Raw genomic sequence first — 17,003 nt, forward strand, 5'->3', positions numbered from 1 at the left:
CGTGTCCCTTTCAGAATCTATATGCCATGTATGAGGTCAGTAATGTCAGTGAGTGTTCTCTAGCTGCAGTTAGGTCTTGGAGAGAATGCAAATGTTAACACAAAATCATTCCTCCATGCTCGCTCTCATCTGCTGTCAGCAGATCCCAATCACAGCTCCCCAAGTCTAGCTAAAGTTTATTTGTTGTTTCTATCTATTCATCTGTTGAACATCCATTCATTTATCTAGAGGAATGATCGCTATCATTTTTCTTTTTCTCTTTTTCCTGCCCCCCTCTGTTTGATGGATGGATATTTTCTATTCCGTGTCTCTGGAGTTTCTGGGAGGGAGTTTCCAGAACTTTTTAGATTTAGTGCTTGTAAAGCAGTCATCTCAGTCATCAGGGGGCTGCTCTGGAAATGTGTCCGACCCCCCACTCTACTACCAGGCTAAAAGAGTTCAGTACAACTTCCAGTAATCTATAAAATGACAGTTTTTACATACAGATGTAGTAGCATCAAAGTTTGAACACACTTGAATGAATATGTGTTTCTCATGACTTTAAAGTCCTTCTGATATTAGGCTTTAAAGACTTAAAATACTTTTAAGAGACTTTATAGCTTTTGCTCATGTTGAAATGTTTGATTTTGTTTAGTAAGCAGCTATACACTTAGCCCATGTATCTATTTATTTATTTGCTAAACTTTCAATACTGTTCAAACATTTGCAGTCAGTAGGATTTTATCTTTTTTTTAAAGAAATTAATACTTGTATTCACCAAGGATGCACTAAATTGATAAAAAAGTGGCAGTATACACTTTTGCATTGTTACAAAATGTATATTCCAGATAAATGCTTTTGGCCTTTCTATTTATCAAAGAATCCTGGAAAAATGTTTCTTGGTTTCCACAATTTTAAGCAGCACAAAAATATAACTTTTCAATGTTAATAATAATATGTTATATTTCTTGAAAATATAGAATAGAATACAATAGAATACAATAGAATATAATAGAGGGACCATGTGATGTGATACTGAAGACTGGAGTAATGATGCTAAAATTGTAGCTTTGCCCTCACAAAAATAAATACCTTTTACAATGTATTAAAATAGAAAAAGTTTATTTTAAATTGTAACATTTTACAACATTACCATGTACAGTTTTTACTGTTTTTAGTACATGTCAACTCTTTCAATGCTTGTTTTAAAGCATCCCAGGATGCACCTCATGAAGTCATAGGAATGAGTGTGCACAGTGCATAGTCTTGGGTGACTCTCAAGAAGATGCAGTTTGAGAGTTTAATTCCTAAAATACTTCTCACTCTTTTACCGCAACCTCCTCAAAATCTGTCTTACCATGCCATGCAGTTACTCTGAGTTTAAGAGTTCATGAAGCAGCTGAAATATAATTGTGAACCTGTTGACCGTTGTACTTTGGTTTTCTTGTAGGTGTGGTCGCTCAGCAGTGTACCGCACACGTGAAATGGCTGCGAGAGCCCTGGTTCCTTTCGTTCTGGTAACTCAAGTTCCCTCCACTATCCAAACTCTACTGGAAGAGCTGCCTGAAGAACCTGGACCAGGAATCCAACAAAACCACATACATGGAACATTGCTTCAGGTGTGTGAATCCTCCCTTGTCACATGCATTCCATTAAGCAATCCATGAAGTTGTGCAACATTACATAAACAGCATCTACAAGAGTATTTTTAAATCCATTTTAAATTTTTCGTTAGAAATTAGCTTTAAATTGTCCAATATGCTATTTTCTGAAAGATGCTGATACCTGAATTATTCTCGTTTGAAACATTGTCATATTTCATTGCAAGTGTTTTGTTGTTGTTATTGCAGAAATGTTTAATAATATATATATTTTTTTATTGTTGGTACACCCAGCAATTGATGTGGGCAAGCAATGGAAACAGGAATTAGGAATGTTGCATGCTTGACTCAAACTTGCTTCACCCACATTAACGCCACCACTCAATGTGTGTCAGCATTTTCGCTAACCACTAAGCCACGCCGCTGACATAATATATAGTATTTTATAGAATTGATAAACATGGATAATTGAACTCCAAAGGGAAATTTAAGTGATAAAACAGCATCACCATAAAACTTAGAAGCTTAGGAGATAATTGTGGATAGAGACAGTGAGATGTTGTATTTATGACACTAAAGCAGGTTTCTGTGCATGAAACTGGAATTGTGTGCGAGCATACAGTGAGGAAAATAAGTATTTGAACACCCTGCTATTTTGCAAGTTCTCCCACTTAGAAATCAAGTAGGTGTCTGAAATTGTCATCGTAGGTGCATGTCCACTGTGAGAGACATAATCTAAAAAAAAAAATCTAGAAATCACAATGTATTATTTTTTTTAATTATTTATTTGTATGATACAGCTGCAAATAAGTATTTGAACACCTGTCTATCAGGCTATGTTATTCTGCCTTTAAAATGCCCACCTCCACTTAGGGGTGGGAATCTCTTGGCACCTCACGATTCGATTCGATTACGATTCAGAGGGCTTGCGATTCGATGCTAAATTGATTATCTGAATCTTTTTTGTGTGTGTTTGTGTGTGTGTGTGAGACTATAAATACTTGGCTTTAAAAATACAAAGTAATGACCCATGAAGAATTAATGTACAATATATTTTATTAACATTGCAAAGAACCAACGAAAATAAATGTGTGCCTGAACTAGCAGCATACTTAAATATTTTATATTTTCCGAAATATTTTAGTTTTATTCTACAAAGCTTACAACTAGTGTGGCTCTTGTCCAGCTCCTTTCCAGCTTTCTTTCTTCTGTTGAAAATAAAAGTTATTTTGAATAATGTGGTAACCGAACAGTTGCTGTTTGATTACCCACATTCAACAAAAAAAATCTTCTTTTGTGTTCAGCACAAGAAAGAAATTAATACAGGTTTGGAACAACATTAGAGTGAGTAAATAATAACAGATTTGTTTGTTTGTTTGTTTTTTGTTTTTTTGTTTGTTTTTTTGTGAACTATCCCTTTAAAGACGAGCGGCAGTGCTATTTACTCCTGTCGCTTTTAGACCATAGACAGTAAGTTTTAGACCAGCACGCAACGCATTTAATAGACGCATATTACACCAGATTTTCTCTCAGATGTTTGCTTTCACTTTAGAAGACATAGCCAATTCTGTTTATTTACACATTTTGTGTATTTAACAGTATTAGCATTATAAGACTCGAAAGATAACTTAGTCCAGTATTCAGACACTGTTTGACAGGCTTGTGCCTGTGAGCGTCGGGGGTATGCGTTCAGGAAAGCACACGTTAGAACAGCGCATCATCACGTGAATTAAATGTTTAACCGACAAGGCTTATGCAAATAATGAACTTTTGTGAATTGCAGTGTCCCGTACCTATTCCTTAACGTGTGATGTGTAGGCTACGTCGCGTTGTACAGTTGAGACAGAGTCGCCAGAACTGAACTAATAGAATGCACTGTTACACGACACTATGATATTTATTCAAAAGCAGATCGTGAAGACATTTAATCGTCCACGGTCAAAAATCATGATATCGCACACCCCTCCACACGTCAGCTTTTAGCGAGGAGGGTGTTTGGATTCAGCGCTCAGTCATCGCGTCTGTCTCTGTTATGTGCACTCCACTGAACTTCTGCGCTTCAGAGTTCCGTCTTTCGCGTTCCACCGTCAATATTACGTTATTATAAATATATATATATATATTTTGAAAATCGATTTTTGACATTTGTGAATCGATTCAGAATCGTCCACGTCCGCATCGCGATGCATCTAAAAATCGATTTTTTTCCCCCACCCCTACCTCCACTCCATTTATTATCCTAAATTAGATGCTCCTGTTTGAGGTTGTTAGCTGCATAAAGACACCTATCTACCCCATACAGTCAGTAAGAATCCAACTACTAACATGGCCAAGACCAAAGAGCTGTCCAAAGACACTAGAGACAAAATTGTATACCTCCACAAGGCTGGAAAGGGCTACGGGAAAATTGCCAAGCAGCTTGGTGGAAAAAAAAGGTCCACTGTTGGAGCAATCATTAGAAAATGGAAGAAGCTAAACATGACTGTCAATCTCCCTCGGACTGGGGCTCCATGCAAGATCTCACCTCGTGGGGTCTCAATGATACTAAGAAAGGTGAGAAATCAGCCCAGAACTACATAGGAAAGGAGTTGGTCAATGACCTGAATAGAGCTGGGACCACCATTTCCAAGGTTGCTGTTGGTAATACACTAAGACGTCATGGTTTGAAATCATGCATGGCATGGAAGGTTCCCCTGCTTAAACCAGCACATGTCAAGACCCTTCTTAAGTTTGCCAATGACCATTTGGATAATCCAGAGGAGTCATGGGAGAAAGTCATGTGGTCAGATGAGACCAAAATAGAACTTTTTGGTCATAATTCCACTAACCGTGTTTGGAGGAAGAAGAATGATGAGTATCATCCCAAGAACACCATCCCTACTGTGAAGCATGGGGTTGGTAGCATCATGCTTTGGGGGTGTTTTTCTGCACATGGGACAGGGTGACTGCACTGTATTAAGGAGAGGATGACCGGGGCCATGTATTGCGAGATTTTGGGGAACAACCTCCTTCCCTCAGTTAGAACATTGAAGATGGGTCCTCCAACATGACAGTGACCCGAAGCACACAGCCAGGATAACCAAGGACTAGTGTTTCACGGTGCACCGGTACTTCAAAAGTATCGCGATACTCAGAAATTAAAAACCTCACGATACCTAAATTGATTAGTATCGATACTTTTATGAATGACCGCCTTCCAGATTGAGACGTATTTCATGTTGGTGTGTGCAACGCACACTTCCAGTGCCTCCCTATGGACGTCTGTGTTTTTTCTCCTCACGCACACAGCAAAGAAGCTGCAGCTGTCATGAGACAAACACTACAGCGAGACGGTTGCATGTGCGAGCACAAGTGATAATGTGGCCGCCGGTGAATAGCGGCATGGCAATCCGGAGAGTCAGGACTTTTCCCGGTGGACCGGTAGTGTTTCGAGACTGTGAAGGCCGGCTGATTGTTATACAATGCAAGTTATCAGCAACCAGTGTTGGTCAAGTTACTTGGAAATAGTAATTAGTTACTGATTACTGATTACTTCTCTAAGAAAGAAATCCAATTACTTTACTGATTACTTATTTTCAAAATAGTTACTTTACTAAGTTACTTTTCAAAAACATGATGCACGACCTGAATACGCTAAAGCATAGACCTTTCAGCCTAATTCTATTCTTTCTGCATATTCCATCTAAAATGTAATCAAATTCTTTTTTAAAACTTGTTTTACTTCTTTCAATATTTTAACTTCATGCACATTGCATCGAGCAAAAATTAAATTAAATGCAACAGTCTCAGACTAGAAGAAAATTGTTGAACATTTAAACCTCTTTTCTGCACATTCCACCATATTTTAATGAAATAAAGACAGCCCTTCTTCTGTTAATATAAATTTCTACATATTCCAGAATATAAAATAAATATGTTTAAAATCCTTCATTTGAATAGATGTAAAAATACAGCAACAAAATCATGAAAGTCGCTCCTGACTATATTACAAATTATTAACACTTACGTCTTTTAACAGTAAAGTGCAGAGAGGAGCAAAAATTAGTTGATCAAAAAAGTTTTTTTCTGTTTTTTTTTTTTTTTTCTTTTGGAGTTAAACAGTGGTTATGTCCCATCAGCATGTAGCCGCAGCGGTCAGATGGGGGTTCAGGGTTTTTTTTCAGTCAGTAAGTTTCATATTCCTGTACCGGCTTGCTGCTTTAGTTAACCGTGTGAGGCTGTCTCGTGACATGCTTGCTCAGATTTGAGGTAGAATTTTGACATTCTCCAACGGGGGTCCAGTTTCCAGATCAGGATGCTCTCTGCATACTACGCAAGTCTCTCTCTCGCTCTCCTCGTCGTGCGCACGATACAAAGTTTGGACTTTGGAACACAGTCTCGCATGCGCGCTCGCTCTGGATTCCGGGAGATTTGAACTAATTTGCGGTATAACTAGTCAATCACAAATGTGGCTCAACGGTTAGATTTATAGATAAACTCATCTTTCAGCCATTTGACCGACGGGATTGACACTTCAGCGCGAGAAATCGGGGGTGGGGGTGGGGGGTGTCGTGTGAGCGTGTGTGACAGTTGGCAGCTCGGCTGCTTTCTCCCGCGCTCTAGTCGTCTCTCACTGATGTCGCGGCGCTCATACATCATTTTTATTCACGCACGACTCATGTCACGAGACGGTCTGACTAAACAAAATCACGGTTAACGCAGTAACGCAGGCTGTTTACGGGGAAGTAACGGTAATCTAATTACTGTTTTTTCAATTGTAATCCCTTACTTTACTCGTTACTAGAAAAAAGTAATTGGATTACAGTAACGCGTTACTTCTAACGCGTTACTGCCCATCAGTGTCAGCAACACAATCCTGCTGCCTGTACACAATAGTCTCTGCAACAGCGATAGTTTGAAGCGCCTAAACTATTCTGTGACTAACCGACAATTTAAAATTTAGTTGACCAAGGCTGAATCCAAAATGAAGAGTACAATGAAGAGTGTACAACTGAGTGTACACTCAACGACTGTCTAAACAGATTGACTACAATGTCTTGGACTACCAACCTGAAGTTGTTGCCGCGATTTAAATTATTAGATGTAAATATCCAATATACACACACAGACTTTGGCACAAGCCTCAACTGGCGCAACCTTATTACGTCAATTGATCATCTATCATCCATATCAATCGCCATTTACGTTGAATGTAAATACAGTAGATCAGAATCATTCTCAACCAAAACATTTTTTGTTGGTAAAGTTTCAGTACTTTCTTAGTTATTTTTTTGTAATTGATGTTTTAATCATGCTACTCGTCTCATCGGGCAAGTAAAAAAATGTAGCACACTGTTCGCCATGATGGTTTTGAATTGCTTGAAATATGATTGGAATTTTTTTTTTTTTTTTTTAAGGAGAATACAGTTAAGTACAACATGCACAGCAAGTATGTCATAGAGGCTACAATAAAATATCATGAGAAGATTATAATTGTGTGCTTGGACGTGGCTTTTAATGGTGGGACTTTTGTTTTTGTTATCAGGCTCTCAAAAATTATATAAAAATTTGGATTTTTATCGGCTTTCAAATATAAAGAATTATCGGTATCTGACAACATCGGTGCATCCCTTTTTTTTCTAAGCACTAAGAGACTTTACAACAAGAACATTAAAAAAATTTAACTGTAGTGAAATTTATATACGTATATGTATATATACACTATTTTGTATTTGTTTTATTATTTATTTATCAAACGTATTGGTAAGACTTGTTTCGATTATCCACTTAAAACATTCTACTAAGTAGCTTTGCAACTACGTCATCTTATTCGACTAATCTGAACCCTAGCACCTAACACTACTAGTACTAACACTAGTCTGCTAGTCTGTTAATACTCTAATGAAAGTTAGTTGACATTAACAAGGCTTTAGTTGCAAAGGTTTATTTTATTTATTTATTTATTTTTAATGCAGTTCTATTCTTATTTGATCCTGTTTGCACTCTAAAAGACCAATAAACAAGCATATATCTAAAATAAATAAAAATAGAATTGCATGAACTATAAAAGAGACAGCAAAAGACAGGGAAATTGATAGTGAAAAGGGCTCTTTATTTTCTTGTTGATTTGTTGATCCATGTTGTTGATTTCGATTCACTGAGTCGCAGTGACTCTCTCATGACTCTTTGAATATGGAAATTCTGTATGTTTGTGTGTACGACCAGATTAGGAACAGATAACAGACGCTGCACATCTTGTCCGTGTGTGATGGGGGACTGGGGAGGGGGGGTGGTTTATGGTGTGAAGTATTTTCAGATCAGCTAGTGATAATGTAACATTATTATTGGAGCACTGCCCTCATGCTGCTATCTGATGCGCATACCTGAAGTGCATGCAGGAGTGGTGTATGTGTGTACCACAGCATCTGCAAATAGATGCCACTTCCTATGCATAGCTTTGTTTTTGTCTGTGTTTGTTATAAAATCCTTAAAGGCATAGTTCATCCAAAAAAACAAAAAAAAATTGTCGTCATTTGCTCTCATGCCATTCAAAACCCATAAGACTTAACATATTTTCAAAATTTTCATGTTTTTTTTTATCTCTTTAAACTCTTTTATGTGCCATGAGAGTGGCATAAAACTACATTATTTTAGACTTTTCCATTTTCCATTAGAAAATGAGAATGGGACTTGCAAAACTTACCACCATGTTATTAATGTAGGTTGGTTGCAAGGGAATTGCTTTTCAGTTGATAAGGTGTTCTGAGTGCTATTTCTAGGATGTTCTCTAAGATGTTTCTAGGCCATTGTTAGGTGGTTGGTCTGGTTTACTGGGCGGTTTCATCATGGCAAACATGGCTGGTTACCTAAACTGCTTAGACTTAATTAAACTACTACCACTCTAATTAAATATTCGCTCAGTTATCCCCAAAGACCTTTCTATTTTGCTGTACATCATTAAACCATGCAGCATCAGAAGTCTATCCGAAATCAGTTTTTTAGGTACCAGATTGTTTTAATTTGAGTCAAAAGACCCCTTTCCACAATTTTTCAATTTCATATTCTATCTTCTATGTATCACCCACCAGAACGTCTTACAGAGATGTAAACCATCTCTGTAGAACAAATGATTCATTAACTTTCCTTTGGACATTGCTGACCATAGGCAAATGTTACAGTGTGTTTGTTTAAACAGAAAACAGAAATGGCAAGAGAAAGTGAAATACAAAAAAGGTGTGAGTGGGAGGAATAGATGTTGTCTCGAGCCTGAATTAAAGACTTTTTGTTGTTGTTGAAACGGATATGAGTAAGCTTACATAAAAATAGCTTCACTGTGTGTATACCTTCCTTAACACAACACACCCACAATCGTTGATTTACATTATACAGTGTTGATACCAGGATGAAATGAAGAAGTCTGTCAGCACAGTGTTTCAAAGTGCCATTTTGATAACAAAACCATCTCTGCTGAGTAAACCGCTTGAACCCTGCAGAGTTCAGTTTAAAACCTCTGTTGACACAACTGACTGGTTCCCTTTAGACGCTGGCTAATGAGGGAAACAGATTGAGCAGCACTAACCTAACCTGACACCTCAGAAACAGCTTTCTCTTCTTTCAAAAAAGCCCTAGGTAACATCCAGGTTCCACGGGGAAATGAATCAACTGTGTGTTTTGAAAACATTAAATCAGATCAGCAGACACAGTGCAGTCAATGTGGGTCTTCCACATGCGCACACACACTCACACACACTAGGTGGTGGTGTATACTGAGTCAGCCTCCTAACCATTTTCTTAAAAATCAACCAAATCAGAATCCTAGCAGTAATTATATATAATTACACTGTAACAATGACACCTTAAAATAAAGTGTAACCAAATTTACTTACAAATTAGAAATGTGATTTTAAGATGTCAACTAATAATATAAGTGCATATCAAATAAATGTTCAATTAATATAAAAACACCAGACAGAGGTGTATTTGTGTAATCGTTCTGCACTTTTACTTCTCTCTCTCTCTCAAAAAACCCAGACTATTTCTCAAACTGCATGAGAGTGGAAGCGAAGTATGTGTTAATTCATATATTACTTGCCCTCACATATTTTTGTGCTGCCAGTTAGGTGTTTGTGTTGTATGCGTGTGTGTTCCTCTTTTGTGCATTGCTGCCAAAGGTCTGGATGCAGTGATCGTTTCAAACAGCCTTGTAACACCCACTCACACAAGCTTTATTTCTTCTTTAAGGAAAAGCCTATAAAACAAAACAATCAAACTGATGAGACAAATGAGCTTAATTAGATTTAGATTGCATCCAGACTTTCCGAATCTTTTCAGAAATGTGTCCGCCCACAGGTTAAAACTTTTCCTTGCAGTCGTATTTGAGAGTCGACCCAACGGCCTTTCTGTGTCAAAGGTCAGTGTCTAGCACTGCATTAAGGCCGTGTGCTGGTGTTTGTTTGTGCATGTTTCTTTTCTAAATGTGTGCACCACTCTCTGTATGCTGAATTATGGACCTCTATGGGGTGTTTATTTTTGCCCTTAGCCACTGCCATCGGTTTGTGGTCGGTCTCAAGTTGTGCAGTTCGTCAGTATAAATACACACACTTTCCTCCGAGGTCGGACGTCGTGGGCCTTCCCACCCGACAGGGCAAGCAGGCCTGGGCTAGATGTGTGGGATACAGGGTGTGGGCCGCTAGTGTCGGGGGTGTCCACAGCTTGAAGGCCAGGCCTGGTATTTCATGGTCAGACTTGTTTTGCCCTGTGCCTCTCCCTCCCGAGGCATAATGAGTGGCTTCCACATTGCGGCTGTAAACCAGTAGTGACTATTTCAGCTTTCTGTACACTCTCTTTAACCGGGCATGCATAGAGCCATCTACTCGCCTTCATTTTACTCCCTCCCTATAGACTGTTATGCAAGGATGTTAATTGAACTAATAAATAAAAAAGAAGACCTAAAGAGGAATCCGTTTTTTTCCTCTGATTTCTGTCAGATATCTTTCAGATTGAGAAAGATTAACTAATGAAGAATCTGATCCGTCTTTCTAATTGTGGTGCACCGAAATGAAAATTTTGCTCGATAACTGATAATTCCTTGTATTTGAAAGCCAATCTTAATCCAAATTTTCATATAATTTGAAGAGCCTGACCACAAAAACAAGTCTTGCCATTAAATCCGTGTCCCATGCACACAATTATAATGTTCTCATGATAATTGTAAATTATGTAGCCTTTATGATAGACTTCCTCTTCACATGTTGCACTTAACCGTGATTCCAATCATATTTCAAGCAATTCAAAACCATCATCGTGTCTCAGCTGAAGGAAATAATACATTATTTATCAGCTTTAATTTATCAGCCAAATTTTCCGATATGGTTTCCGATGTATCATGTATCCCTAAATATGATAAATTATTCCTTTATGTACACCTGTGTTTGATTCTGCCAGATGTCTCCTGTCTGATCTCTCACTGAATTATCCGTCTGAATTCTCTTTTTGATCTCTTTCTAAACTCTTACCGATTCCCCTGTCTGATCCCTATTATTTATTTCTGATATCCGTCTTTGATATCCATCGCATGTCTATCTGATTTATATGTCTTCCTTCTTTCTGTCTAAACTCTTTGGTTGTTCTCTCTGATCCCTTTCTCTGTTTTCTCTGTCTGAGCTCTCTGATTTAAATCTGATCTCTCCATCTCTAAATTACGATCACAATTAAGGGAAAAAGTAAATGAGAATACTTAGCCAGATTGCAATGGGTACTCTGATTTCTCTGTCTGATATCTTGGTTTCTGGTCTGATTATTTCACTATAGTCTGATGGCACGGATCCCTCTGTGTATATATATATATATATATATATATATATATATATATTTTATTTTCTGTGTATTGTATCTCTTTCTCTCCAACTTATTCTCATATTAAAGGTGTTCCATCTCCTTCACAGGTGCTGTCGTTGTTACGATCCTACCTGACGGACACGCACAGACCCCAGTCAGAAAATGCACAGGACTGTGACCTTGCCAGTGCCATTTTTTCAAGGCTGTGGCTCGGCACAAGGTGGGTACTGTCAGGGTTATAGACTGGTCACTTCTTTCAGTATTTGCATATACATCAGCAAAAACAGTGTGCGTGCAAGCAATTTTTGATTTGGCATTTGCTAATAACATTCTTTTACAAAATAACATTGCAACTAATTGGTGTATTAATTGAGCTCTCTGGGCTCTGAGCTCGTGTTTCAAAGGCTGCTCACTGCTCACTGACCCAGCGCTGCAGGAAGAGTCACACAGCCACGTGCCCTCTGACCTCTCTCACTCATCCATTCTGATGCTTTATAACAAACTCCTTAATGAGCCAGATACATTTTGGGATAGTTGAGTAAGATGGGACAACATACAGCAATAAACATTTCAAACAATTGTATGCTACATTGTCTCATGACAGTGCTATGTAGTGTTTCATTCAGTGAGTAGTGTACTAATCAGTTTTATCATAGTTAACAAAACTAAAATAAATAGTTGTTTGTATATCTTAATATGCTTTCAGACAAACCACATAAGTCAACACTATTATTGAGTATTTAAAACTGCAGTGAACCAAAGAACACAGTTTGAAATCACTGGTGTTTCTGACGTCACAAACTAATGTGTAACCAATCACGTCAACGTGTGGGTGGGCTCAGCATATCATCATTACAATGCTGCGAAGCAGGGGAGTCTTGCGAATCTGGGTTATCCTGGTATATTTTTTTCTGTTGAGATGAAAAAAAAATCTAGTACTTTTATAGCAGGTGAATTAAGTAATGTAAATTACAATGTTATAATGAAGTACATGACTTTCTCCACTGATGTTCTGATTTGTTCAAAGCGTTTCTAAGGATACTGATTGTTAGAAGGCAGAATGAGATGGTGAATGGGAACATGGTTTGTGTGACATTAGCAACAAATTATTAGCTGTTTGATAACACACCATTGATAATGTAACACCATTTTGCAGAGTTCACTACAGTTTTCTACAAAGTGGAAGAAAGTTTGAGTGAGTGGAGACAGAGCTAATTAGCATATACATGGGCCTGCATATACTAAATGAAGCAAGGGTGTAGTTACATTCAAACTATATATATATATATATATATTATATATATATTAAGGCATGAATAATTTTTATTTCACAGGTAAAACGATTTAAATATGTCATTTTGGTGATAAAAGATTAGTTTTATTGGATACAATTATTGACTAGAGGGGGACTTTTAACTTAATGTCTAAAATAACAAACTAAAACTGAAATAAAAACATAAGCCATCATGTTATTTTATTATTATCATTATTATTTTTAACCAAGTTTTCTGTAAAATGACTAACCTTTTAGAAGTTAAATCAAATGGCCAAGACGGAGGTGAATGTTGTAGTTTCTGATTCATTTCTGAAGGTGAAATGACAGAGATCCCAAACATCTGATCATATATCCCTATAATCTTTGGCTTGGTAATTTGTTGAATTCGGAGTAAGAATTTTTGTTTAAAGAGCAACAGAGGGACACAAAAAGATGAAGCTAGGCATTCAAAGAGAGGGAGAGTTTGTGTTATTAATATCTCAGTGATGAAATACTGACGTCAGCCCTAAACACTGGCCCTCTTGTTCTCGCCCATGCCCATGAGCGTTTGCTGTGCGCACACACACACACACACACCATACACCATCTTCCATATACTTACCACAGTTTCTATCCACAAACACATACATTCTCTCCCACAAACTTACCCTGCAGTTGGTCTGAGATACAGGGCCCTAAATTTCCTCTGTGCCCATGGGCAACACATGTGATGCTTTATCCTCAGAATCAGTGTGAACTTAATTGTACTGCTCGCTATTGCAGTCAGGATGCATTATCAGTCACTCTGACTATAATATAGTGACAAAAAAGTGTTTTTGACACATATGCCCGTGTCCTTGCCTTTTTTTCTTTTGATACATCTGCACTTGGTCAGACGGGATGCATTTCCCATTTTTAAAAGTAGATGGTGATTCAGTTTTCCTAAAGGGATAAAACAAGAGACAACCTGTAATTGGATTAATATTGTTTTGCTGAAATATGTTCAAAATGTACTGTAGCTTATCTACCTTGGGTAGTATATTATCTATCTACCTTGTAAATTGTATAAATAAATTCATGGTTAAGTTAATTGTTAAAAATTAGTTAAATGCTAACAAAAAAATCTGTATTTTTACTGTAAATGCCTAAATTTCTACTTTAAAATGCAATTGATGACATTCTCCTTCAAATATCCCCTCTCTGTTTTTTATTTTTTTTATCGCACCATGTGTATATAACACTTGCAAAATAAAGTGTTGTTTCTGTACAAATACAATGAAATGCTATGAAGTATGAAATAATCACCTAACTTAATCTCTCTCACACACAAATTGACAGGCGTAATCTGTGTCTGGTAACACGTGGTGCGTTTCTAGACCTGCTGGGCTGTCTTTGTGGATGTATTCCAGTTCCTGTGTCAGGTAAGAGCTCAAAACACCATAGATAGCAAAGTAAGTGCTTGTTTTCCAACTTCCAGTCTAGTTTATTTACCAAGGAAATTTGGTTTCTGCTTGAGAGTGTGTTATTTTGAGTGTGCTGGAGGCCTGCGAGTCTTAAATAAGAAAAGCGCTAAACGGTCTCTGACAGATGGTACAATTGTGCCCGTGTGACCCAGTTAAAAGGGGCGGCCCCTGCATGTTTGCGGGCCCCATGTGTTGCACACATGTGGGCATGGTGGCAGTGTTTATCATTTTAAAACAAGCATACTCTTACAATCCCACCCGCCTACCATCACTTACATAACAAATGATGGGGGCACTCACTCTCTCACACACACACACACACACACACAGATTGTGCTGTGCAGAGATTTATTTTTACACTCTACCCTGTACTCTCAGTCTTAACACCCTTTTAATCTCTGTCTACCTTTCCTTTCATTTCTCTTAACATAAATTGTATTCCATCTATCTCTATATTTTACACTCTGTCTGGTGTTTTCCTCTCTCAGTTTATGGAATCACCTATAAATAAAAACTGTCAAAAGACTTTTGTCAAAGCCATATGTCTTACTTTCTACTGGATAACACAAAAGAGATGGCTGAATGTTCACACTGTTCTTTGCCGTACTATGAAGGCAGATGACAAAAAGGAGCTGGCACATTAAAGAAAAACTATAAAGGTATTCTCTATATTCCATGTTTTCTGAGGTCATATGACCGCTTTGTGTGAGAAACGCCAAAATACTGATTGTTATACAGTGAAAATCTTCCCCTGGCCTATACCATAGCTTTGAAATTTCATTTGTGCTTGCTCATATTCACACTTACCGCGTTTAGTAGAGACAATACAATTTGTAATTATTGACATCAAACCAAATGTAGGACTTCAGAAGACATGAAACATTGTATATGGACAAATTTATGGTGCTTTTTTTTTGTCCTTTTGCAACTTCAGTGACCCGCTTACATTATATGGGAAAATATTCCTGTGAAGCATCATCTTTTTTTTGTTACACAGAAGAAAGTAATGTGCCATTGGAGGAGCCATGAAGATAATAACATTATGATTGTTTTTCATACCATTTTAATGACTGTAATGCAAAGAAAACTTCTTTAAATTTTAATTAAAAAAAACAATAAAAAAAGCAATATATATCAAAGCATATTTACTGTAATTCATTAACCCCATTGTATTATAGTTATGAGAATTTCCATTAAAGATAATGAGTTAACATACAACTTTTTACAAACATAAGTTGTTGTTTTTTTCTTGGTCCCTAAAAAATTGCACTCATTTTAGTAACACTTTATTTTTACAGTATCCTTGTTGTATATTACACATACATGCTATACATGTAATAACAGTAAATTGTGCATAATTACAAACAACTAACCCCAAGACAAACCATAATTCCATAGTAAATACATAAAGTTAATATTATAGGTATTTGTGTAATTACACAGTAACAAAAGGACTCCTTAAAATAAAGTGTAGATTCACCCTCCGTCCCTCCCGCACTTTTTTTTTCTTATTCTCTGTCTGTTTGTATCTCTCTCACTGTCTCCTGTATATTCAGTGAAGAAATTATCATTTTAATTTGTCAATAACACTTCAAACTGGACAAAATGACCTTAACAATCTGCTTTTTCATTTGTCTTGGAACTAAGTAGGAGCGGAAAGTTTCTGGGCAGTTCTTGCATGTATTCCCATCCTAATACTTCTCAGTGAAACAGGACGTGTGTGTGAAGATGGGGAGGGGGGGCCGGGGGTTAGGTGGTTATGAGGCCAAGTGCTCTTAGTAGTTTGGCTCTGAGACTCAAAGCAGAGATTGTGATGGTGTTTTTACTGGCGATGCTTTAGCTGGGCATATGAGGAACGAGTTTACAAGTCTGTGTGGATCAAACACTACCGCATGAGAAATGCTCCCTCAACATACACCAACAAACATTCTCTCACTCTCTCTCTCCCTTTCTCTCTCTCTCTCTCTCTCTCTCTCTCTCTCTCTCTCTCTCTGATGGCCATTAACATAATTTTGGCACAAATTTTACTGTATTCCCCATATTTCTATCTCCCGGGTGAATAAATTGTGGCTAACGTGCACACACTCGTCAGTAGGTGGTCGGCAGCGTAGGGGTCGTTCACTGTGGGAAAGCATGCTCACATCTGCTCTGCACGTTCTTCAGTCGTCTGGGTTTTGTTTTTCACAGTTTGGGTAATGATGGCAGAGCATGATGTAAAATCCATGTGTTCGAGCACGTTGCCGCTTGTGTGTATACTACTGTAGTGAGTACAGACGGCCCACTGTTTTCCAGCACCATAAAATGTAGCTGAACACTTAAAAACAAAAAGATCGCACATGTACTTTAACAACTTTTGCGTCGTAAAGGTGCTCGGGCTGTAATACGCAGAATTATTATATACATCTTATATAAAGTGAGGAAGTGTGATGAATAACTGAAGGGATTGAAAATTATGTAGCAAAAAATAAAATAAATAGCAAATACATGTAATAGTCTGTAATACTGTTAATTGTAATGTTTAATATTATAGTATTGTACCAACTGAGAGGGTTTCCTGTAAAGTTCACAGCTTTAATTTATAGAGACTTTTTTTCTTAAGAAAAATTGTCATACTGTACCTGATATATATATATATATATATATATATATATATATATATATATATATATGAAGAGTTCAGATGCAAAAGCCTCTAAGTGCCATTTGAAATTTCCTTCTAGAATGGTCATTTTTGTCAAGCTTGTATATTTAAGTTCAGTGATTTCACTTAAATTGCAATTATAATTAGCTATTAATTGTTATTTAAGTGAAATTACTAAACTTAAATATACAAGTTTGATAAAAATCATCATTAAAGAAGAAAATTTCAAATGGCATTTAGAGGCTTTT

At 37.2% G+C, this 17,003-nt stretch overlaps 1 protein-coding gene across 4 annotated transcripts in view; it reads left to right on the forward strand.

Moving 5' to 3' along the window:
* thada (THADA armadillo repeat containing) overlaps positions 1–17,003 on the forward strand; it is a 169,693-nt gene that overhangs the window by 119,168 nt on the left and 33,522 nt on the right. For all 4 annotated transcript variants that reach the window (XM_039653361.2, XM_089117242.1, XM_089117243.1 and 1 more), the window contains exons 29-31: positions 1,430–1,598; positions 11,504–11,616; positions 13,990–14,072. In XM_039653361.2, coding sequence (XP_039509295.2) covers positions 1,430–1,598; positions 11,504–11,616; positions 13,990–14,072 — 365 coding nt within the window. The remainder of the gene's footprint in view (positions 1–1,429; positions 1,599–11,503; positions 11,617–13,989; positions 14,073–17,003) is intronic.

Source organism: Pimephales promelas, chromosome 11 (genome assembly GCF_988280905.1).
Source record: "Pimephales promelas chromosome 11, fPimPro1.hap1.1, whole genome shotgun sequence".
In the NCBI taxonomy this organism is placed as follows: Eukaryota; Metazoa; Chordata; class Actinopteri; order Cypriniformes; family Leuciscidae; genus Pimephales; species Pimephales promelas.